The sequence below is a fragment of the Denticeps clupeoides genome, chromosome 16 (genome assembly GCF_900700375.1).
Source record: "Denticeps clupeoides chromosome 16, fDenClu1.1, whole genome shotgun sequence".
Taxonomy (NCBI): domain Eukaryota; kingdom Metazoa; phylum Chordata; class Actinopteri; order Clupeiformes; family Denticipitidae; genus Denticeps; species Denticeps clupeoides.
In genome coordinates this window covers 9,372,990-9,398,180 of record NC_041722.1, presented here as the reverse complement: position 1 = coordinate 9,398,180, position 25,191 = coordinate 9,372,990, and the positions used below count along the sequence as shown (strand labels likewise).

The 25,191-nt window shown below is 44.4% G+C and overlaps 2 protein-coding genes across 2 annotated transcripts; both read right to left on the bottom strand.

Moving 5' to 3' along the window:
- Positions 1–448: 448 nt before the first annotated feature.
- cyld (cylindromatosis (turban tumor syndrome)) lies at positions 449–15,543 on the bottom strand. The gene is given in 18 exon segments (XM_028956831.1): positions 449–2,471; positions 2,726–2,942; positions 4,583–4,701; positions 4,798–4,906; positions 5,247–5,379; positions 5,956–6,022; positions 6,097–6,188; positions 6,301–6,423; positions 6,537–6,678; positions 6,836–7,001; positions 7,201–7,598; positions 8,825–8,941; positions 9,748–9,846; positions 10,301–10,406; positions 10,900–11,109; positions 11,111–11,206; positions 13,360–13,959; positions 15,196–15,543. Coding segments are annotated over 17 exon segments (2,868 nt in total). The 5' UTR covers positions 13,849–13,959; positions 15,196–15,543; the 3' UTR covers positions 449–2,286.
- A 170-nt stretch (positions 15,544–15,713) lies between these two features.
- nod2 (nucleotide-binding oligomerization domain containing 2) lies at positions 15,714–20,625 on the bottom strand. The gene is made up of 11 exons (XM_028956330.1): positions 20,471–20,625; positions 19,708–20,215; positions 19,326–19,449; positions 17,473–19,213; positions 17,261–17,344; positions 17,005–17,088; positions 16,848–16,931; positions 16,535–16,618; positions 16,369–16,452; positions 16,192–16,275; positions 15,714–15,948 (listed from the first exon to the last, which is right to left on the bottom strand). Exons 2-11 carry the CDS (start codon positions 20,191–20,193, stop codon positions 15,879–15,881), a joined length of 2,925 nt encoding a protein of 974 aa, XP_028812163.1. The 5' UTR covers positions 20,194–20,215; positions 20,471–20,625; the 3' UTR covers positions 15,714–15,878.
- Between the last annotated feature and the right edge of the window lie 4,566 nt (positions 20,626–25,191).

The following is a 25,191-nucleotide window of genomic DNA, read 5'->3' as shown; positions in this document are numbered from 1 at the left end:
TCGGCTGGCATATGCCGTGGCATAAAGCTACGAGAGGGCATTGTGCGCCAGCTGTTGTGTTGACAAATACTTATCTGGCACTTCTGAAGTCAGCTTGCTAAGCTGGTTTGGAGTTTGGCTGAAGAACTAAATAGAATGAGGTGTGTGAAAGGGCCCCTGTGGGGGAAATGCATGTTAAATATAGTCTGATTTATCTCTCCTTTTCTTGTTTTTTTAACTTTGTAGCAGGATCCCTGAGGAATCAGGTTAAAGGATGTTGAACTTGTCCCATTTATTCATGAATGCGCTTTCATTTCTTAATAATTTCTGACAATTACAGCTATCAACTGAAAAAATTGCTTTGTCAAGCCCCATGGCAGGCATGTGCAGGAGATTCTGATGGTTAGGTGAAATAAGCAACTTCACTTAATGCTAATGGTGGACAGTCACAAGGCCAATCAGGAGTGAATCTGATTTAATAATTTTTTTTATTTACATAGTACAATGCTGTAACGATACACATATCACACAAGGCACCCAACAACAGCTGTACTCTGGCATCATGGGAAAAGCACATGATGACGTGACCTTCGGCCTGTGCTGCGGGACCGTGGTGATCCCTGGCCTGGCAGGACCCGGGGGCCGCGTGTCCAGCTGCTGAACCTCTGCCCACGGGCACCCAGTCAGCCCCATCTGCCTGCTGCTGCCAGAGCCTGATGGATGACCCGGGCACCACCATGCCCCCAACACCACCCACATGATAATGAGACACACACCTTCCTGACAGGTGAGAGTGCCAGTGGCCGCAGAGGACGTGTCAGTGTCTGTCAAACACATACACACACATACGTACAAGGAAGAGGGGGCATGTGTGTGCGTACATCTCGCCAAAGAGACAGCATGGAATGTAACCAAGTAGAACTTGCCAAATGTTTTTGATATTTCTCTTTTATTCTTTTAACATTTAAGAGAACAGCACTGAAATATTAAACTCTGTCCCATTTACATTTGATACAGATGTTCATGACTGTCCATCATCTGTTTTACAGGCCGTCGTAAAATATTCCCACCAGTAATTAACAAGCGCGACAGCGAGCTGAGCCAATCCCGTCACACGGGGGGGATGGGTGTGCCCATCATTACCTTGCCTGCACCCTGAGTGCGTACGCTGTGCTCTGCTGCCTAACCGGTGAACTACCAGCTCTCTCAGGGTAAAACTTATCTGGGGTGAAGGCCTGTCCAGCTCAACGTTCATCCTTCAAAAAAAAAAAAAAGTGCATTTCATACAGTCTGATGAACACAGTGAGCCAATCCGAAGTTTTGTTGTGCACAGTTGCTTGAAGTTTTATGTTGCATGTCTTCAAATACAGTACAGTGCAATGACTAGCCCCTGCAACCGCATCAGAACATTTTGAGTCTGAACAGACAAACTAGCGAATCAAAATCAAGTATACAGTGCGGGTAACTCTGGAGCTGGCTTGGTGTTAGTGATGCCAGGATGTACATATAGTTGTCGTAGGCCTAGTTATATAGTTAATCTCATGCCCAGTACTGGTGGGGAAAGCTCTCAAATTTTCATGTAAATTCAGACCATTAATCCCCTGAAAATACTGTGCTTTACAGTTGTGCAATCGCGTCTCAGACTAGTTTGAAACGTTCACTGCTTGAACAGTGTGCTGGCTGAAACAAAGAGACAGAAGCCGCTTATCCAGGCAACTTGCAGCATTTTACAGCACGAGGAGAGAGGGGCTGGTGTGTTACAGAAGAGCAGGGACACACACACTGACGCATGTCGTGACCTCATCAGCTGGCTTTGGGAAGACATCCCTTCCTGCCTGCTATTTCAGACAGCAGGGACTCCCACTTTAGGGTTTATGGTGGGGTGATTGGGGGTGGGGCTAAATGGAGTGACCAGTGTTCTCCCATTACAGTTTCTGGTCACCGGAGATGACCGCATCCCCCCCTGTCGTCTCCCACTGGTCGCAGTGAATTTTCATCAATATTCATTCACCCCCACCCCCCCACCCCCATGCGCACACACACACACACACACACACACACACAGCCAGCAGCACAGGGCAAATGTTTATGGCAGGATATGCGTTTACCTACGGAGGGAAACATGAAGAGAAGGACAACACTTCAACAAACACACAGTGCAAATAAGCTTTTTTTTCCCCCCTTTCCATCTCCCTCTCTCACCGGACCCCAACTCAGGCTGGTGCCTGAGGGGGCAGGACTGCTCAGGTTCATAGGTAGCATTCTCTATTCGTCCCTTTGTCCATTCCGATGCGGCGTGGGCTTTCTTTATTTGTACAGACTCATGGTTGGGCTCTGGTACATGCACATGTAAGCATCGCACAGCAGTCGGCGGGCACAGCCCTGAATGCTTTTGGGGTCCAGAGCATGTAGCTCCTCCGGAGTCATCTTGAGATAGGTGCCCACCTCTGGACATGGTGAAACTTGTGGGATGTTGAATCCATTTTGTCCTCCTGGAGGGGAAAAAAAAAAAAAAAAAGAAAAAAAAAAAGAACAAAAATGAAAATACAGAGAACAGCGGATCACAGAGTGTTTAATGGGTATAATCAGCAACATGTGATTATTCTCATCTGCACTTCACAGCCAGAGCAGCAGGAAGTGAGTCATACAGGGAACAAAACAAGTGTGGTCACAGTCTAGCTTTTAACAAAATAAATATATATATATATAGAGAGATATTTCTTGTTGAAAAGCATCTTATACCAACCATCGCGGTCGGCCATGCTATCGAAAAAGAGCCAGGCCGTGTCAGCAGCACCATACTTCACAAATGCCACGTAGTGACTGGTCTCAATGCAGAGGACTGCAAACAGCTCCATCCTCTGGTGAGGAAAGCTGCCCTGACGCCACACCCCTTCATGCAGCTCCTTGGGCACAGAAAGTTTCCCATGCCGGTGGGACTTGCGCCGCGGATGGAGGTGAACCTAAGCATACATAGAATTGTTTTAAATCTTTTTTTTTTTTTTTGCTGGCATCAAAGTCTACTGTTTCAAAGTAGACAGGAGTTAGTAGCTGAGGTTCAAACTGATTAAAACTCTACACAAACACTAAACATGTAACACTGACTACTGTTGAGCCACTGAGACATCAGTACAGAGAAATTGTAGTATTATTTGGTAAATGTCTCCACCAAGTGGATGCTCATGGTAGTGCAGTAGAGATGTGAAAACGCTCAAAAATGAAAGGGAACACAAAAATAAAGAATTAAAAATGAATTAATGAAATATTCTTAACATAAGTGAATGTGCTGTCAACAAAATCACACAAAATGATCGATAGAAATCAAACTTGGAGTTACATCCCAAATTAAAGTGGAAAAACACACTACAGGCTGATCCAACTTGTAATGTCCTTAAAACAAGTCAAAATGAGGCTCAGTAGTGTGTGTGTGGCCTCCACGTGCCTGTATGACCTCCCTACAAAGGTCTAGCATTGTTTTTGCATTAGGAAGAACCCAGGGCCAACCGCACCAGAATATGGTCTCACAAGGGGTCTGAGGATCTCATCTCAGTACCTAATGACAGTCAGGCAACTTCTGGCAAGCACATGGAGGGCTGTGTGGCCCCCCCAATGAAATGCCACCCCACACCATTACTGACCCAAACCGGTCATGACGGTGGATGTTGCAGGCAGCAGAAATTTCTTGCCGTCTCCAGACTCGGTAACATCTGTCACATGAGCTCATTGTGAACCTGATTTCATCTTTCAAACCTTCTTGCCACAGCTCACATTGATGTGCCATCCAGCATGAACTGAATTACCTGAGCCACTTGTGTGGGTTGTAGATTCTGTATCATGCTACCACTGGCAGCACTCAAAAGCCTTTATTGGGGATGTCATGCTAATTATCTTCCTAAGTGGACAGTTTGATTTCACAGAAGTGTGATTGACTTGGAGTTACATTGTGTTGGTGACCCCTTTATTTTTTTTAATCAGTGTATTTTGTTTTTATCCCTTCAATGGAGATCTGCACTGGGACTATTTCTATGTCCACCCACAGTAACAATACAAAGTAAGTTGGAATTCCCAAATTAATAAAATACCAGCCTATTTTCAGAGAATATTAATTATTACATATTTCTGTGGGATGGGTGACTAACATGGCATGTAGAGAAATCAATCATTTCTTTTTTATTTTGACATTTTAATATTATTATTTTAAATGACTTTACAATAATCATATTAGAATATTTCTGTGCTACCAATTGAGTCTGTGCATCATTCGACTCACATGAAAGGAAAGAGTTATTTTCCAACAGCTCACTACAACCTTTAAAACATGGTTTATGAAGATGGTTTGCTTATAGTTTATTGATGTGTTATTTGAATATAAAAACATAAAGTGCACTCTGCATCAATGTGATCAAACAGTGCCACCATGTTTTAGTATAAGGACTGAGTGTAGAGTCATTTCACCATCTGTACATTTCATTACCATCCCCACAAGAATACAAATAACATTCCACTGTTCCAGGAAATGAAAGTATTTTCATGGAATTACTAATGTCCCTATTCCCATGCAGCTCTCCAGTTAGGTCATGTGGAATTGTGTTTAGTCTGTTACCTGGGTATTGCACTTTTCACAAAATTGCTTAATCTTCCCAGCGGTGATATCTGTGTCCTCGTAGCAATCCCTGCACTCGTAAAGGGCCAAGCCGCCGCAGATGCGGCACTCCCTTGGAGCTGAGAGAAACACACACATCTGCTTATATACACTTCAAAAGACTTTCCATTGGTTTCTCCTGCACGTTCATAAAAATTAAAAGAAAAAAAACATACTGTCTTCTAGCAGGTCTGTAATGTCCAGTTCTAGTGAGGGGAAGATTTTGTTGAACATTTTGAAGTCTTTCCCAAAGCGTGGCATCTGGATGATCAGGCAGGATGGAGCCTAGAGAATGAAGAGATTTTATTGTTCCTTTCTCTGGTCAGATATAAAATTCTTTGACATTTATATGACTCCTGATGATAAAAATGTCAAATAATGCATTTTAATAAGGTTGCTGAGCTGTAGCCAACATGTTTTCAAAAGGCTGAAGTACACTCCAGAACATTCTGATAAATGGCCTTGAACATTTTAATAACTTTTTTTTATTACACACTTGTGAAATAAACAAAAGAATTATGATCAAGTGCTTTGGCAGAATTGAGCCAAAATGAACTGCAATTCATAAAATGCAAAAACACTAATCTAATGAAACTGTAAATTAAATCTAATTCTAAATCTCTACCTCTGCAAATTTGAGGTCACTGTTGATGAAAGACCACTCCAGGAGCTGCTGACTGGTGGGCACCAGAACTTTGTCCTTCTTATCCATGAAGATCTGGTAGAAGTAACAGTCCTGCACCTTCTGCCCTGCAGAGCTACAGAGAACAAGCAGAGTAGAATCAGATAAGATTGAATACTCTGTAATTCTCCAAATTGCATACTGTTTTCATTTTTTTATCTTCTTATCTTATTTTTTTATTTTTTTATCTTCTCTTATTCTTGTTAATTATTGCTATACAATATTCTGTTGTACAGTAACACAGTACTGTGTTGCTTGAGAGACACCAATGACTAGAAGCAAATTCCTTGTGTGTGTTCATATAAACTTCCATTCAAAGGTTTAGGGTCCGGTCCTTTTTCCTGAATTAAGGTACCAAACAATTGTTTGGTACCTTAAAAAAAAACATCAAATGGATGGAGTGTTGTGTTCACTTTTTGTCACTTTAAAAGCCTCACTGGTTAAAGAAGCCATAAAACTGGTCACAGTAGTTCAGTATCTAGATGGGGGCTTGACTATGTCACTATTTATTATTCTTTTTCTCTATTCAAATTTCTATTTGTTTCATGTTTTTTTGTAGCGGCGGTGCCAATAAACATGATTCAAAATAAATAGCATAAATAAACAAGCCTCTTTATGTGTATATCTATGCACATAGAATAGGCTGTCTTACCGGAGTCTGAGGAGGGGGTCCACCCTCAGGATGTGATGAAACAAGATGTTGAGGAATTCCTCTGGATCTGTAGGTCATCAGGGTAGAAAAATGTCACTCCATGTCTCTAAAACAATATAAAGCTCCAGAACACCACCTCACCCTTCTCTTCTGAAGTGAATCCTGATGCTGCCTCCACCTTCTCCAGGATCCTCCTAAGCTTCATCACTTTAGTTGCACAGACGTAGCCATGTCTAAAAGAACGTCAGCGCATTAAACGACGTTCTCTAAAAATATGTGTGATGATGTCTTCTTCATAGGTTATACTTTGTGTGGGTGGCTGTATTTGTGTTTGGAGGAGCTCACATGCGGAGAGGGTTGACTATCTCAGTGCGCAGGAGCTCCTGGGTCTCTCTGTAGTACTCTACATCAGTCTTGGCTCTGGGCCTCAGTAGAACCGTGTCCAGGACTGAACTGAAGGCAAACAAACTGCACAGAGAAAGAAAGGAAGAAATAGGGAACGAAAAAGAGAGGAACTCATTCATATCGAAGTGGTTTTAAATAACAGCCGTATCTGTGTTCAGAAGGCAAAAGGAACATACCAGAAAAGTGTGGAGTCCAGGTAACAGGAGTTGTAATGGCCCTGTATGCCCTTCTTCTTCCCCACCATCACCTCCAGTCCATACCCTTCAGTGCGAGGAGGAGTGTTCTCATACACCACTTCACTCAAGTAGCCTCCAAAAGCTACATAAACAAAGCAAAGGATAAGACAAAAAAAAAAGTCATTCTGAATTCAGAAATTAATCAGGTGTACAAATTTTTGTTAGTAAATGAAATGAGGTCGGAAGGACACTTATAAGGAGTGAGAATCAAATTTATGTTGTTTGCCAAAGCGCCTCACCGATTGAGTTGCAGCGTTCAATGGGGTTGGAAGAGTGGTGCTGGGAGGGAAACCGTGAATCGGGTCGGCAGCACTTCAGCTTCACAAACAGGGCTTTCTTGGGAGGGCAGGTAAAGTACCGGGTCCCTTTAAAAGTGCCATCTGTGCAGCCGGGACATTCGTCCTCCTGAACCACAACCACAAGCAGACTGTGACTATATATCACAAATACAAAAGTATACATACATACATACAGACATACATACATACATATATATATATATGCGCGCATACACACACACACACACACACACACACACACACACAATTGCAACATGATGTTAAGTGATGCCTGTCTTCAAGACTCACTTTCTGGAAAAACTCACCAGTTCTAGACCAGCCAGGGGTTCTAGAAGGCCTGGTGGTAACCCAACCCAGCGAATCACACCACACAAAGGTGGGTTCTCCTTCACCTCAACGAGAGAGCCCACCTCCAGTCCAGGTTGTCCACGAGGGGGAGAAGGTGCCCTTGGAGAGGGCGCAGTAGTTGTTGGTGGCGGAGGGGGCTGCTCCGACAGCTCGGCTCTCACAGACTGGACAGACAGGGAGAGGGGGCCTTGGCTCATGCTCCCATTGGGCCCGGCTCTGCGGCTCAAGCTGAACGGCAGCGAGTGGCAGCGAGTGTCGCTGCTCAGTGAGGTGGGAGCCGGGGCCCGGGAAGGTGGAGAGGCCTGGTTAAAATCAGGCGGTGTTTCTGTGAGGGACTTGGCAGGGTCTTCTCCAACTGTCAGGAGGTACAGCAAACACACTCCGGTATAAGAACACAGGCTGATGGTATGAGCATGAGTAAATGAGAGCTGTGTAGCAGTGTGGGGGAAATGGTTTGAAATGAATAATCACAAATGCAAATCAACAACAAAGCCTGCTGTAATAATCAGGCAAATAGGAAGAGGGCCTGTATTTCTGTTATATGTCCTTTAGGGGGCAATGTAACCATATAAAAAAAGGCTCACCATGCCTCGTTTTGCTCAGTAGTTTTTTTTATTATATTTTTTTCTTCTATATTCCATTCATTATCCACAAATCATCCACAAACCTCACTATGACATTCAAAATACAAAGTGGTGTGGATGATGGCAGGCACAGGGGGGTTGATTTTGATTTGCATTTGTGAGTTGCTCCAGACTAACCTTACTGAAGAGCAACTTTTTTGTGTTCTACACTGTCTGTAACCTTAAGATTCAGAAAAGTTGGTCTAAAATCAGCTGACACACTTATACAAAGCCACATTTCTTCCCCTTGTGTCAAAGAATGCCACATGTGAAGAGGTCCTAAAGAAAGAAGAAGTGACAACCACCACAGATGAGTGCAGACAGAGCTGAGATATCAGCTCACGCCACAAACCCACAAACGATTAGCATGCAGTGCCTTCACAGCGGGGCTACAGACTTTTAACATTCGTGTAACAACAGAAATGCAACTACAGTTCACAGCTCACCAAACAAAACTACAAGATGCACAAACGACAATGATTGTCCCAATCACTCAAAAGTGCACTGTGCTCAAAACCAAATTGGCCCATCTTCATTCATACACGTATCTTAGCTAAGCTTTTAAGCAATGATGAGGGTTTTTTTTTATGTGCAAAACAAAGGCAAAACACGACGCATGATAGCATGTGCAGAAAATGCTGATTTACAAAGCATGAGTCCTGACCAGACGTCATGCAGTACATGCAGAAAAGCCTTTGGGTACTTTATGGACACCATTTAGCGCTTATGAAGATGATGACTTAGGTGCTGGTTGTAGCTGAAAGGTCTTACTAGAAGTCAAAAAATGACAAACATGAAAGTGTTTTAAAAAAAAAAAAAAAAAGTTATTTTTTTAGGGGGGAAAAAAAAAAGACCGAATTAGCACAGATTGTTGACATTAGCATCATTTCAGAAAATGACAGCTCTTCTGGCAAGACCATTCACTATGGATTTTTTTTTGGCCTGTGACAATTATTACCTTCATCAATGTACCATGTGCTTTTGGATTTGGACTGCGCTGGATGATCAACAGAACTGCCATTTAAAGTGTAATAAAATTCAGACTTGCTTCTAGTCCCACACTGCAGACCTAATCCTGAAATAACAGTTCAACAGAATATACAATAAAAATGTGGCATGTATGTGTGTGCAAATGAGATCACAGTCCACAGTAGTAAATATTAAGGAAGAATTCCAGATTAATTCAGCATTTACCTAATCTCACAAATGTAAATGTATACACTCAACTGCCCCTTATTACACATACGTATGTAGGGTTGGTACACCATGTCTGTGTTTAGATAGTCAACTTTACCTCAAAATCAATACTGTGACTAGTGTACTAATCAGTACCTCCAAGCATTCTCAGGATGAATTTCAAAATACTGTGACTAGTGTACTAATCAGTACCTCCAAGCATTCTCAGGATGAATTTCAAAATAGAAATGCATGTTTTAGGTTTTGAAAGGGTTTGGTATCAGTCGATTCTTCAACAGTCCAGGGCAGGAGTCACATATCCTCTCTGGGAATCATAACATTTATACTACCAGTAGCAGTCAGGGAGAGAGTGACAAGAGAGGCAGTCCACAGGGAGAGAGAGCGAGCAAGAGAGAGAGAGAGAGACAGAGAGCTCCATTGTGTTAGAGCCATGCACGGTGCAGCATAGCACAGGATCTCCACACAAAACAGTCTTTCATCAAAAAAAAAACACCCACACAGTGCTACAGCTAATGGCCCAGCACAACTGTCCATGTCCTCCCACCCAAAATTAAAATGAAATCTGCAGTTAATGCAAACTGAACAAACCAGTTTTAAACCTGGACAAACTGAAATCAAATCACATGATCAAAGGTCAGGGCAAGGTCAGGGCAATCGCAATGCCTTTACTGTAGCCAGTCATACCTTTGCTCTTTGGTTTGCTCTGAATGGAAGAGGGCTTTTCAGTGCCGCTGCCTCTGGGGGCATAATGCTTCGGCTGCCCCTGGTCCTGCATGGAGCACTCTAGACACACACAAACACATCCATAAAAAAATCAATCACAGCAGGTAATACTGCAGAGTGCATGAAACACAAGTACTCGGCCCTAAAATAGAGCTTGCAGTTTACTCGTAGGTCTTCAAGTGAGTGGAAAGTAAGGCTGTTGATAGTTTAAAGTTGAAAAGCCAGACCACTGAATGACCAAAACATTACAATCGAAAGTAAAAAGAAAACAGAACACAGGTTATTCTGTACAAGATGACTGCTATTATTACACCGAGTTTACACTGAGCGCATATTAAAGGCTAAGACAGGTTGCACTAGTAAACTATTTAAACTAAACAAGCCCCTCGCTTGACTAAAAAACAAGAATTCAGACTTCAGAAGAGCGGGAACTGCTGCCAGGGGACACTCAAAAATACATTGGACGGGTAACAAACATAAGAAAAAGTGGATAAAGCAATCAGCTAACACTTACCTGGGATTACGTCACAGACGGGGACGAGGCGAGTGTGCTCAAGGCTTGCAAAGCTGCACAACAGCTTCCCGTCAAGGAGACCATCCCAGTCCCCAATGGGATTGTCCTGGAAAAGGCGCCAGACAAAATGGCATTACAAACACCTCCTACCCCAGCCAAACCCTTCAAGTTTCCTTCTCTACTTCACGCTGTCTGACAAGATGACAGGGTCATGAAGAGGTGATTTTTTTTGTCACTCTTCACGGGTCAGCTGGTCCTGATTGAGCCATTCTGGTTAAAGGACTAAACTAAAAGGGCCTGGGGTTGGTTTTCTCGGTCCTGCTCTCAGTCCCTCTCTCTCTGGTTCGTGGGTTGTCCAGCACACTGTCTTCACCTCACACCCCACATGACTGCCCTTTGTCTGCAGAAGCTCTGGGTGGGCGAAGGCTGCTGCCACAGAGCACAAGAGTCCAATCAGAACTGAACGCTACCAACTATACATCTGCCCTCATCTGTACAAATCTTTGCAGCGATGATGCAATAAATAAATCAAATTTAGCAGCATGAATAAGTACATTTCATCAGTAACGTGAAGTTGACTTCCTGAGGCCGGCTCTTACCATGTCTACTCCCACATAGTAGCCGTGATTCTCGTTGCCAGGCAGCAGGTCATAGAATATGACGGTGCCACGCTCGGGGCCCTCCCTGGTCTGAACCACCACACGCGAGTTGATCTCCAGCGGTGAGAAGTCCGGGTAGTCATCTGCCAGGACGTCAGGGTCCAAGTCTGGCTCGTCGTCTTCATCCTCATCCTCCCACAGCTCTAGCTTTGTCGAGCGCCACGAACACCCCGCACTCTTCCTCACAGCGGAAGAGCTGCTGGCCCTGGTAGGAGCCCTCGGTGAAGCCCTGGCCACGGCCTTTCTCCTGGAATCAAGAGATAAAAACAGACGGGTCCTTATCATACGCCCCGCATGCAAGTGATGTAGCTGCCACCGCCTACTTAACAGGGTAACATGTTGGTGTGTTTCTGTGCTTCTCAACATATTCTGCTTCATCAGCATCTTCTCTAAATTATGAAAGCGGGGCAGCCTCAGCAGCTACGCTTATACTGCAGAGACAACGGAGATGAGATGATGAATTAAAGTGCTTCATCGTCATTTCGCAAAGGTTTCTGCAAAGGCACTGCAGGTCCGATTAAAAGGGAGAAGCACTTTTGTGAGGCAGAGAAGTGGGCTAAATGTTCAGAACTTTCTGTAAGCCTGCAAGGAGACAGGATTTCAACAATAAATCACAACTTTTAACTGTCGTTATTATGAAAAAATCGTTAATTCATTTTCAGGCCATAAACACCCAAAAATAATCCTATATCACTAGAGAAACAAAAACTGCTGTCAAGCTGCACCGGATGCTCAAAGAGTTGCTCTGGTCACAGTTACTGTCTCTACTCCACTCACACAACCTACAGGACCTCCAACACACACCAACAATGAGCAAGTAGGGCTTCACCTCAGGCTTTTTGTTTCACCTACAAAATTAAATTATCAGCATAAATAAGTGGTCTTAGTAGGCTTTTGTAATTACTGCATAATCACTATTTCAGTTCAAATGTTCCTATTTGTCACAGAAATGAAATATAAGGATCATCATTTCACATGGCAGTCGGCAACATGTGAGTTCGAATCCCGGCTCGGACCTTGGGTGCATACTGCATGTTTCCTTATCTAAAGGCATGCGCGTGAATGGTGACTGTGCATGCTCGCGTATCAGTGCATGCCCTGCAGATCGTTTTATGGAAAATTTAAATTTTTTAGGTTTTAAACATTCAACGCTGGTTTAACTGCACAGTGAAGATAGATCATGGGCAATAAAAAAATTGCAAACCACCAATGTGAGCGGCTGGGCATAGGTGAAAAGTGCCAATGATGGTCACATGTGACACACCACATTAACATTTAAGGCATTTGGCAGATGCCCTTATCCAGAACGACTTGCTTATCCAGAACAACATGCTTTCAAGTTACCATCGATGAAGTGATCAGTTCTGGGAAGCAGTATGTGGGGACAGTGCTTTGCTCAGTGGCACCTTGACTGTTTAGACAAAGGCCACCACTCCCCAGTGCGTCAAATCTACCAACCACTGCCTTGGCTTCATCACAGGAGCTGACGATTACTTCAGTTTTCAGCCATGTTACTAAATAGGAGGAGGAAGATCGGCTGAGGTCATGCAGACCGATGCTGCCAAAAGTTGAGAATGACACAAATACTGGTTTTCACAAAGTCTGCTGCTTCAGTGTTTTTAGATCTTTTTGTCAGTTGTTTCTGTGGTGTATTGAAATATAATTACAAGCATTTTATACATTTCAAAGGCTTTTATTGACAATTTCATAAAGTTGGCGACCCATTCCTTCATAATCAGTGTTTGGAGTTTGTCAGAATTTGTGGGTTTTGGTTTGCCCACCCACCTCTTGAGGATTGACCACAAGTTCTCAAGTGGATTAAGTTCCAGGGAGTTTCCTGGACATGGACCCAACATTTCGATGTTTTATTCGCCATAGTTCTTCACAAAACTGTTCTTGGATGGTTGGGAGAAGTTGCTGTTGAGGATGTTTTGGTACCGTTCTTTATTCATTCTGTGTTCTTAGCCCACTCTCTTGGATGAGAAGCAGCCCCACACATGAATGGTCTCGGGATGATTTACTGCTTACACGAGACAGGACTGATGGTAGCACTCACCTTTTCTTCTCCAAGAAATCATTCTTCCAGATGCACCAAGCAATCGGAAAGTCAATATCTGTATTTTTTGTAACTGCAAGTACTGTAACTCCCTGTAACTACTGATTCCAACACAATGAATCTAAATGTTTGTGCATGAGTGTGGCAGTGAGTCTTCCTGATGCCTGCAAATTACATACAAAATCCAAAACGTGACAGAGAGGAAGTACGATAGTACCCTGCCTTTTTTGATGAAAATGGCAAAATGGTACAATAACGGTATAACCGCATTCAAAATAAGCCACATTCCACAATTCTGTCCTTCAAATGAAATTAGGAAAGAAATAAGATAGATCATGACTTACCAGCAGTTCCACTCCAAACCATATCCCAGACAAGGCACGATCAGGCAGGAGGGAGCCTTTAAATCGCACCACCCCAGGCAGAGGGTCATCGCCAGTGCGCAGCTGCACGCGCACCTTGGAACCACAGTCAATCTCACGGGCGCGGTCCAGGCGAGGCTTGTTGCACAGCAGGGCGTAGCGCTCCTCGCAGTTGGTGATGGGGAACAGCAGCTCAGCCAGCTTCTCGTCCAGCTCCACAACGTCTCGTTCGTCCAGACTCAGCACCACATTGGCCTGGTCCAGGATGCGAAGGCTGCGCTTGCCCTTGCAGGGTGGCAGCGGGCGGCCCAGGTTATTACGCTCCTGGCACGCCTGGCCCAAGCTCCCACGGGGGATCCACAGAGTCTTCTGGGGTGGCTTCTCCACCGTGCACTCCTTGAAAACAATGAAATAACGCCAATCATCCCGGAAGCCGCTGGGCTTCTCCTGGCTCCACAGGGCAGAGCTCATGGCTGTGGCTGAGGCATAGCAGGCGAGGTGAAGAAGGGTTGTCTCCTCATGGCCTTTCAAAGCCCAGCCTTCCGCATGACTCACAGACACCGGAGCAATCAGGAGCCGAATCTGGCAGGGAGAGCGACACAAGCCCGGTGAAGCTAAATTCCTAAACAAAAATCTAGATCTGAGCCTACTTCAGTCCAGAAGTGACAAAAAGAGAACTACATGTTATATATGCAGTAATGTGGTAGTAGTTAAGCTGTTACAACCATATGCATTTTGCTCTACACACAAAATGTCATTATTCTGCAAGATATAACTATGCTGCACATGATGGATAGACGGCATGTTTACCTAATGAAATCCAACAACAGCCTGAGCATTACATAGATATGTTGCAGCTAGAACACTGAATCTCTTTGTCCACACACACACACCCAAAAGAAAAATTCAACAGCTTTCGTTTTGTGACAGTAGCAAGGTCACTCTTAATATCTCATTAACCCAAATTACTTTCCACTGGCCTTATTTCATAAACAATGTGTTTCTGCGCTCTCGGCATTGAACTAAACAAGCTGTGTGAAGACGCAGGCAGACTGAGTCACACAATTCCCCCGCAAGACACAGCAAGACACAGCAAGTGTGGCGTCCGTAGGGGAATTCACGGGCCACGGTAATCGGGCACAGCTCTTCCTGCACCATGACAGCTTCTCCACTGCCCAGGTATCGCTCGGCATCCGAACAACGCCAAGCAGAGGCAGCTGAACAGGTCAGGAACGGTTCGGCGTCACGTTCAGAACGCGACCCTCCTGCAAGCATGAAACGGCTCCGAGGAGTTGCCCTCGGTGTCAAAGGTGTCACAGGGCACGAGGTACTGGCGATTCGCACGGCAAGCTAAGTGAAAAATGAAGACAGACCACTGGGTGCGCAGTAGACAATCTAGATCTGAACCGAAAGAAAAACCGAACAAGTCATTCATGCAAGGGAACCCAATTAAACCAGGAGATGCTAGACTGTATAACCTCGTATAACCTCTCTCTCTCTCTCTCTCTATATATATATATATATATATATATATATATATATATATATATGTGTGTGTGTGTGTTTATAGATAGATAGATAGATAGATAGATAGATAGATAGATAGATAGATAGATAGATAGATAGATAGATAGATAGATAGATAGATAGATATGTAACTAGCCAGGCATCAACAGCAGCTAGCAACGCCAAGCTAAGCAGAGTGGAAGTTAAACCGCTAACGCTAGTCCGAAGCCGCCAGTTTAAATGGCTAAAACCGAGGCCACATCGGCCCGGGACACACTGTTCCCTTCGTGGGGGTGTTCAGGGCCCGCGTACCTGCCTGGTCCCGGTGTCATGTCTCAGCCCAGCGGAGTGTTCCGCGGACCGCAGTCGCTCCGCGGCGCTGGATGTCAACACGGGTTCGGCTAGCGTGTCTCGTCGGCTGCTTCAGATATTAGCGCTTCCGTGCACACGCACGTCTGAAAGCAGCGCCGGGCTCCGCCGCCCCGACACGTCCCCTACGGCGCGGCTGGCGAAAAGCGGACGCGGCGCTGCCTGAGCGATGGGCGCGTCGGTGACATTTTGTTTAAAGTCGGCGTGAGGAGGAACTCAGAATCATTTTCGGAATATTTACAGAGCGTGTGACAGCGCACAGGTGTCGTTTGCAGGATGAACACGCAGCGCCATTGGTGGATGGAAGCAATGTAGTAAGTGCTGATTGGGTACGTTCACTGACATTCATGAAGCCCCGCCCTAAAGGCCATGGGGCTTTCCGTAAGTTTGGTTGGCGTGTATTTCAGGAAATACTGTAATTGGCTGTTGGTGCATTAAAGAAAAAAATTAAAATATATATATATATTTTTATCGTTTATATCAACGATGCATACATACAGAAATATGACAAAACTGTAACAGTTGTGAATTAAACATATTAAAATATAAATAATACATATATTACAAATACATTATAAATAGCATTTGACACGTTTTTTTGGCAAATAACACTGTGCCCCAGTAGATCAGAAGATAAGACGGCATTCCCTCTGAAACTCCTCCACCTCTGGTTGACTGAGATTGTTGCCCCTCAGCCTTTAAAATTAGGGAAAAACAATGAATGCATAATATTGTATACACAGACGGCAATTATAATAGTCTAATACATTAAATCTGAATGACCTATTTATTAAGATATTGTAAGATATAAGATATATTTCAAGTATATGTAAGTAAGTAGTAGTATGTCACATATTGTTCAATTGTCTTTTATATCCTTATACCGCCCCCTTTTATATAAAAGTGTAATCAAGCATGAATTACAGATGGTAGTCTTACCACACAGATTTTACAGTCACATTCTCTTCAAGCGCCTTGACTATGTACTCCACTCCAACTCTCGTAATGCAGTTTTTGCTCAACCTGTTTTATATACACACGTTTTAAAAGAATGAAGACGATAGAACTGGAATGTTTAACTATGTTCAGTAGTGTTGAAAACAGCCAGGCACTCACCACATCTCTTCTAATGTTTTACTTTTCTGAATGATTTTTGCCAGTGCTTGTGCTCCCGAGTTGCCAATGCCATTGCCTACCAAACTGTCACATCATGGCAGACAGAAAACATGTTTCAAGCCTGATCAAGCATAATCACTTTATTATTTTTCTGGAATGCACATACCTAAGCCACACCAATGAAGTGTTATCTTTTAGGGCTTCAGCCAAAGCTTCTGCTCCCCTGTCCCCTATTTTGTTCCCCCACAAACTGAAGAGATATGACCATGAAAGTGAACATGAGTTCCACCATAAACATAAACCATTGCCTAAAATAATTTAGTGTGTTAATGGGCTTGTATTAAGTTACTATTTTTTAACAACAGGAAGTGTACATTAACATATAATATAACATCCTTTTAATAAGTTTCCTTGATGGCATTTATATTGAAGGTATAAACCAACTACTCATGATATTGCACACAGTGTTTTATTCTCACCCCAGGTATTGTAATGACTGACTGCATCTCAGTCCCTCTGCCAGCTGCTCGGCTCCACGAGAAGTGATGTTGTTGTTTCCCAATCTGCAATAAGCAATCAGCCTAAATACACAGTCAGTGAGATATATAAATAAATGGTCATTTTTTTAACACTAACCTCAGTGAAAGAAAGATCTGCTTTGTTTTGAGCAGATGAGCGAAGTCCTGTGTGCATGCGTCAGTCAAATTATTGCTGAAGAGCCTATGTAGATGAAACATTTTTGCTAAGAACTGAGCGCATATTATTTTAGGACAGCAACATTTTGGTTTTAAATTATATCCACGATGAAGGTCTGTCATTTTGGGCAAGATACACATAACATAATACATTATTATAATATAATGTAACAATAATAACAATTAAATATACGCACGCAATCTTCTTGAAGCTCTCACAGTGAACACCCTTATCAATAAGTCTGCGGATGCCCTCATCTGAAATGTTATTGTTCCTCAGACTGTTGGAAACATTTAAGCACTACATTTATTGAAGTGCATTTACTTGCAGAAAAAAAAAAATCACCGAACTGTGCAAAGCAAAATGGGCACATTAGGACAGAAGGCCACTACTGACATCCATGCTTACTAAAGGGAACTGCAGACAGGCAGGCAGGGCAGCAGCTGCTCCACCCCGACGTCCCCCACACAGTTGTAGTCAAGCTGTAAGCCGACTGGGCACCTGAGATACTGCAGCACGTAGGCCAGAGCAGTGCACTCTACTGGACCTATGTTGCAGTAGGTCAGCTTCAGATGGTCCACCTCAAGCCTGGCCACCGAATTCATCGCGACATCGCTGTCCTGCATCTCATAAATACACGAAATGAGCCAGACGAAGCTGGGCATTGCATGCATGCTCTTCTTCTCCCCCTTGACTGGCTGGGGGATGGATTTAAAGTGTCTCTGCACGCCTTTGGACACACACTTAACCACACACTTGGACTTCTTTCCCAACATGGTGGCGGAGCAAGACTGCTGGAGCAGATCGCTGTGATGCTGGGAAAGGAGTCCAGATACAAACTTGGCGGTAATCTGAGGGTTTGAGCTCTCAGTAGTCATGACGCTCTGCTCTCTGGGCTGACAGAACCCTATGCACCCTTTAGATTTACACTGCGTCTGAAAGAGGGTCCGAATTTGGTTAAGATTGGTTTTGTCGCTGAGAACAATGTGGAGAGCTGCAAAGAAGCATTGCATAGTTATGTGCAAGAACTCAAAGTGCCTTTCGTCAGTTGAGGAGAAGTTCTTGCTGTGGATGAGGAACCCTATGGTTATGTCCTCCTCCGCAACGCCACTATTCTGCAGGTCAACCTCTGAGAAGATGTAGCAAGAGGCGTCAAGACCTTCAAATGCCAACTGACCAAGATGCATGATCGTCTGAAAATGTTCCAGCAACCAGCTACTGCCCAGGCTTTTCTGCTGGGGGGATTTGCGTCGGAAAAAGTGCTGCAAAACCATGAGATACACATCAGTGAATGTTTGAGGACTTCCCTTCCCACAACCCAGAAGCTCCTTGTAACATTTAGACACAATCCAGCAGAAGACTGGGATATGACACAGGCCCAGCAGTGCTGTGTTACTCTGCAAAGCTTGCAAGACACCAGAGGCTACACCGCGATCCTGATGGTGCTTCCTCACAAAGCAATCGATCCCACCTGGAGAGAAACCTTTCAGGAGGACCTCCTTGCGGAGATACTGCCTCAATGAAGGGCCAGCTGCCTCAGGACGACTAGTCACCAACTTCCGTACACCCTTCATCAGAGAACCCTGAAGCAGGTTGAAGAGCAGTGTAGACATCGGTGCTGCCTGGGTAGGGCAGCAGTGTCTTCGTTCGTCTGAGAAGCTCTGCTTAAACTCATCTAGGCCATCGAAGGTAAGCAGCACCAAATGGGGATTATCCAGAACGAACGCAAAAAGCTTGTCCTGATCCCGGTCAGGCCAGCAGCAGTGAAGGAAAAGGAGGTCCCTGAGCGAGAGCTCTCGTTCCTCGGCATTCAGCTTCCTGCAACTGAAAGGAAACAGCAGCAGGAAGTCCTGCAGAGCCTCCCTCCTCGCCCAGAGCAGATGAAGTCTCTGCAGCAAGGTGCTCTTCCCACTGCCTGCCTGGCCAGACACCAGTACAGTGTCGGCCTCCTCATTAAGCGTTCCCACCTGTCCCAGGACGTCCTCCAAGCCTAGGGAGACCTGCGTGTCACCACAGCCCTGAGACAACTCCAACAGCCCGTCTGTGTAGACGTCATCCAAGGAGTACTTTCCAGCGCCCCCGCAGGTGCTGAGGAAGTAGCACTGCGCCAGAATGGAACTGCACAGCTTCTTCTGGTACACCAACCACTCTGTTTACCACAAGCCATGTTGTTAAAGTAGAAGCCACGTCGCTGTTATCCTATTGTTCTGCCTAAAATTGATGACAGTGTCATACTTTATACTTTCAGCGCACACATCTACCTGCAAAAGGTTGCTCATTCTCCTTCTCTGGAGGTGGTGGTGATGTAGTCCGATCTAAATAATGTAACAGCACCATAGCAGAATCTTCTCCTCTAAACCTGACTTTGTCCAAAAGTCGTCTAGCCTGAAAAACCATACGACATCCATGAGACAACCAAACAAACAACTTCAACACCTAGTACTACTTTTATTTGGGCCTGTAAGTAATGACAGTTCCATTTGTTCTATTCCTTTCTCGCGTTATTCATTCACAAGGAATTTGAACTTCTTTCAGTCTACTTGTGCTCAAGTTTCAAGTTGTGTTTCCTTAATAACATGCCATCCATATTTCATACAAAGTTCCAGGATGAACTTGTTGTACCTGTTCCATTCAGGCATGTACCTGTTGTGAAGAGGTGTAGACTGGAAGCTGAATCTCTTCGCGGTCGGCGGATGTTAGACATCCTCTCCCCAACAGATGCTCCAGTGCTCCATCAACATGATCCCGAAGCCTGGACACCAAGAAAGGCCTGTGGCACAGTAGAGTCTCCGTTGCCATCGTTGATGGCTCTCTGTCATCCTTTACGACAGAAACACACTTCCCAAACTCCAGGCCGGTCTTTTGAGCCTCAGGGAGGACCTGGCAAAACGCGCACAGCAGGAGCTCACAAGCCCTCTCTCCTTTTTCGTAGACAAGGTCCAGAAGGTCCCTGGTCCTGGTGCTCAGCGGTTTGTTGGCCACACAAGCACAAACGTAGTCCTCCCAGAGCAGCACACCCCAGGATATCAGCAGGTCCAGCACACAGTCCACGCCCTCGGCCGTTCCGCCACGGCTCAGTGCCTGGACCAGCTCGGCTCGCTGACTCAGGACCAGTTTTTGAGCGCTCATCCCCTTCCAGCAGCAGGCCGCTCTGGAACCACATCGTATAGAAAATGACAGGCGATAACGGACACCGGACCATTTCCTGATTCCATTTCCACTTCCACAGTTTTTACCAGTTCACGGGCAGAGCCACGCATGGCAGGTAACAGGTCAGTAAAAAGGTCAATTCTGGACATTCTCAGCAATGTAAAACCCGTACCATTGAATACAGATATTCAGATACATAGTAAAAGGTATTTAGACACTCATCCGAAGGTTTCCTAGTAATAGGAGTGCTACTTACTACAAATTGGTCGGCAAAAGCAGTCCAAAAATAGAAAAGAAGACAACAAAATATTCGCATGTAATTTTTTTATAAGTACATAAAATGCACGGCCGGAATGGTTCCTTGCTGCGTCCGGATTTAACAATCGCTTCCAGAGAACCGCATTTTCAAGCATTTCGAAACTGAAAGTTACGTCCCCCCGAAAGGAGGACCACGTTTCCCACGTGACTGCTGCGTGGAGAAGTAGCACTTTAAAAATGCATCACAGACGCCGAAAAGGTTCTCGCAATAACGTCGCATTTTGGTTTTAACACGCGTGTGTTCCATAAAGTTGCATAAAGAAATGCCATAAAGTCTGAATTCGCCCGTGATTTATTCTGCTGTCGTAAAAACTGTATTCCACTAGGGGGCGACACAGAACCAGTAATTCGCCGAAGGAGTCCGGTTTCCAGACGCAGAAGCGCTCCGACAGCCAGTGCGTTTGATCATAAATGCAGAGTCTTGCGTGATAAACGCGCAGAAACCGTTTTGAGTGAATTGCATGCGGCACAGCATTAATTAATTAGACGTTGTAATCAGAAGAAGAGATATTACTAATATTCATCTACGCAGGGCACGCAAAACTACAGACAAAAGGTCTACCAGATATTCATGATAAAGGGCACATTGACTGGGAATGAAAGAAGCGTGCCAGAATACAATTTCAAGCAATAGGGAACATGCATTTAGCATGCTGTGTTTCTGATGTAATCTTGAAAGAGCTCATAAAAAACACTGGAATACTGGAAATGCACCTAGTGCTGATTGCCAAACACTTCTAACGGTCTTTGATCTATAAAAAAAAAAAGTGAGAAAGAACAGTGAATTCCTGTGTGCCATAAAAGAATTCGATATTTTTGACTGTTGTTTCAGTGTAATTATATTTTTGTCTCCTCCTGTGCGCCATGATTAGTTTGTTGCCCTTTTCATTATAAACTGAAGAAAGAAATCCTGAAAAGTCAGACAAAGGAATATGTAATGAAATGCAGGCTGGTGCGGGGTGTTTTGTCACTTTCATCCGAAAGTCTGACAGGGAGGTAGGCTTCGTAACGAGGAGAGACACGGCGACTCTTCCATTAATGTCTTCATCACAGCACCTTAACAGAAAATGAAATAAATATATCAATCACGAACACTTCTTCCTCCCACCAACTCTGTCCCATCTTTCATTTCTCCCCGGGCTATTGTCAAGAGAAATGAAGGTAAGACTTGAGGAAATGAGACGCTGGGACGCTGGTGTGCGGAGGACCCCAGTTGCCGGTGGCTCAGACGCCATTATAGACAGAGACAGTAGAAGGGAAAGTGAACAAACTTCTTTAGTTAAGCATCACGGCCGTAAAAGCTATGAAAGTCCGAACCGTCACGCTCACTGCTGTGTGAGGTAATTGTGCTTCCTCCCCCCCACTAATGCCTGGTTCATGCTGATAATCCAATCTAGTGGTCAGGTTTGGTGCAGGTTTAATTTAGAGACCATGTGAAAATGTCATGTCATAATGTTGTATGGAGAAATATTGAGGGGCAGGGGTGGCCTGGTGGGCAAGGAAGCGGCCCCGTAATCAGAAGGTTGCCGGTTCTAATCCTGACCCGTCAATGTGCCACTGAGCAAAGCACCGCCCCCACACACTGCTCCCCAGGCGCCTGTCATGGCTGCCCACTGCTCACCAAAGGTGATGGTTCAACATTTTGTTGTGTGCACCGAGTGCTGTGCTGTGTATAACAATGACAATCACTTCACTTTCACTTCAAATATATGGATGAATGAGCTCCAGCGTTTACACTAAGGGCAAGACAGATAAATTGAGATGGACTCTTCACCCTCTTTATCTCCAGTAAGACTGACACTTTACTAGAGCAGCAAATGGACAGCCTTTCACAGGTAGAAGACAATTTTCCACCCAAATAAAGCCAAAGTCTTTAGCATGGAGGAAATGTTTATTAGCATGTGGTCTACTTGACATTTAAGTCTAGTCTGCCTCCATATGGACTCAATTCGGTTCCCACGGCTGTACTAAAGCTGCTCTCCGGCAATAAATAACTAAGCTCCACAAAGCCATTCCCATCTTATGGGTAAAACACTGCTCAACAATGCCATTACAGGCCCCTTTTGAAATCCTTCAATATTCAAAACACATGGGATGAGACTCCAGTGGGGCCAGGTGCAGTGCACACAAACATGAAGGAGGGGAGAACTGTTACTGGTGCTCCGGTTTAACTGGGAGCAGAAGTGGGAATGACATGGAGAGCAGGTTCACTGGTGGTTCACGGAAACATATCATCCAAGGTTGTCGGTGATTCACTGGGAGCAAGCATGCAATGTTGATAGGCGCATGCCTATATATATATATGTATATGTCTTGAGGAATTTTGTGATTGTAAAAGAAAATGGCAGGCCTGAGTGTGACATCACCTTTATATCCTAATACTTTTTTCCTAGCATGTCACTTCCGCCTACCATGACATAGTTCCATATCAGATCCGGTCAGTGTTCACTAGCAGTCCTATCCTACTCGCCCAGACAACCCTGTTGTCCCCATTGCACCCACATAAGAGGGGTTGAGTACATTATGTAGAACGGTCAGTTCTAAACATTTATGGGATGTTAAGTGTAAGAACCAATGCAACTGTGACCAGGGAGAAATTGTGTACTCAGTAAGCTATGATTAAAAGCTCATCAAAAACGCTCCAAGAAAGTACAACCTGTCAACCATGTATACAGACGTAGACCTGCGTCCACCACAGAAAAAAGCTACAATGAGCACATGGACATCAGAACTGGTCAATGGAGCTATGGGAAATGATGAACTGACTAATATTTCATTTTTTAAGACAATGTGGCCTGCATGTGACTTGGGAAAATATGGAATCTCAACAAGCATCATGGCAGTGATGTGAATGTTAATTACCACATGTACCACAAACCATGAACATGATCTAATAGCCACAACCTGTTTTAGTAGAATACCACTTTCCTCCAAACAGCAAACATTGTTCAGAAATAGTTTGAGCAGCAACAAAGGTGTTGCAGTGTAGCATCAGTGTTCAATCAATCAACAGCTGGAAATTTAAGAAAGCCCTACATCCCAACCTACAAGAAGATCTTCTCCAAGCCTCTTGGTGACAGATACCATAGGTCCATTGGAGGCCTCACATGAAGTGATGTACTTGTGACACACTGTAGCACAGCACACGGTGCACAAAACGGAATGTTTCCTCTGCTTTTAACCATAACCCTTGGTGAGCTGTGGACAGCCATGACAGGCGCCCGGGGAGCAGTGTGTGGGGACGGTGCTTTGCTCAGTGTCACCTTGGCGGCTCAGGATTCGAAACTTCAGGTTAGGAGACGGCTTCCTTACCTGCTGTAGCTCATTGAATTAATTATTTGTACATTCATGCATTTTAATCATCAGGTCAAATCCAGTGGAGATCACAGCTATTGGCATCTTATGTACCCATTCCACCAAGGCAAGGTGTTCTTTTCTCATCTGCCTAGCAACTGAAAGGAGATCTGATTGCTGTTGTCCACTTATCCATCAATCTTACCCTCGCAATGGCTGGCATTACCGCTTTTCAGGGACATAATGATCAGCCATACAGAAGATGTGCTGACTTCCATTTTATCAGCATTGGAAAGACGTCTCAAATGGCAGGAGGACAGCTACCTGAAATGAATACACTGGGAGGTCGATAGGTGACAGGAGTAATTGATTCAAGCACAGCTAAAATTGGTACCCAATTAGAGGAGGTCTTCTGAAGTACGGTGAGGGAGGCTCTTTAAAAGCAAGATTGGATGAAATGTCTTTCAAAGGGAGAATAGCTCAAAAGAATGAGTGAGATCGGGAGTGTGTGCGTATGGTTGCAAGTGCATGGACGTGTGTGTGTCTGCGTGTGTGTCGATCAAGTTTTAATTGACGAAAAGATTAAAGCTCACATCTGAGGACTTTTTCAGGCAGCGGCAAAAGTCGAACGAGACTCATCTCCAGCGCCTGGCCCGGGTTCGGGGAGTGGTGTTCAAGGTTAGCCGGGGCCCCTGCTGAGCGCGTGCTGTCTGAGATGGGTCCTACTTGTTGGACATTCATTATCAAACTCGGTTTGCTCCTTTTATCTGCAGCGCTCCGTAGCACTCAACGTAAACTACAGAGGCACCTTGCAGCTTGACATCCCTCCATTCATGCTGTACCTTAAACAGCATGCTGCCACATCAAAGAGGCACGGCTGCCTTTGATGTTCTTGAAAAGAAAGAGCCCAATGATCTACTAAAACCAATGGAACTTTTTTTTTTTTTTTAGGTGTCTCAGTTCTCATTCGTCTCCATGCCACACTCCCTGCAAAGCCATTCTGTCCTCTGATAAGCCCCCTCTCCCTGTCCCAAGATTTTGGAACTGACCGAATGCATGTGGTTACCAAAATGGCTCAGTGGTGCAATTATCCATCCATGGTAGGGTGGTCCTTCTTGGATCGTTTTTCTGATTAAAAAAGTAAAACATCAGCATGCCCCAGGGACCATTAAGTACCATAATGGCACAAATATATTTGTGCCATATCTTCTTTCAAGACTAAATAAAACACCTGTGAAAAATTTTTTGTCTAGAAGACAAATACAATACACCATAATATTTGAAGCCAAGATTGTGATTTTTTCCCTTTTTTGCATGTGGTTGTGAATTCAGTGAAGATATGCCATGCAACCTAAGGTTCTTGAT

Bases quoted from the DNA above. Each gene is read 5' to 3' on its own strand.
- nod2 (XM_028956330.1), bottom strand. From the start codon at position 20,193: ATGAGCGCTCAAAAACTGGTCCTGAGTCAGCGAGCCGAGCTGGTCCAG. The intron at 17,345-17,472 runs GTAAGCATGGAT...TGTTTCCAACAG, and splicing joins CCTGTCTGCAGTTCCCTTTA to TCTGAGGAACAATAACATTT. The intron at 16,619-16,847 runs GTGAGAATAAAA...ATATCTCTTCAG, and splicing joins CAGTCATTACAATACCTGGG to TTTGTGGGGGAACAAAATAG.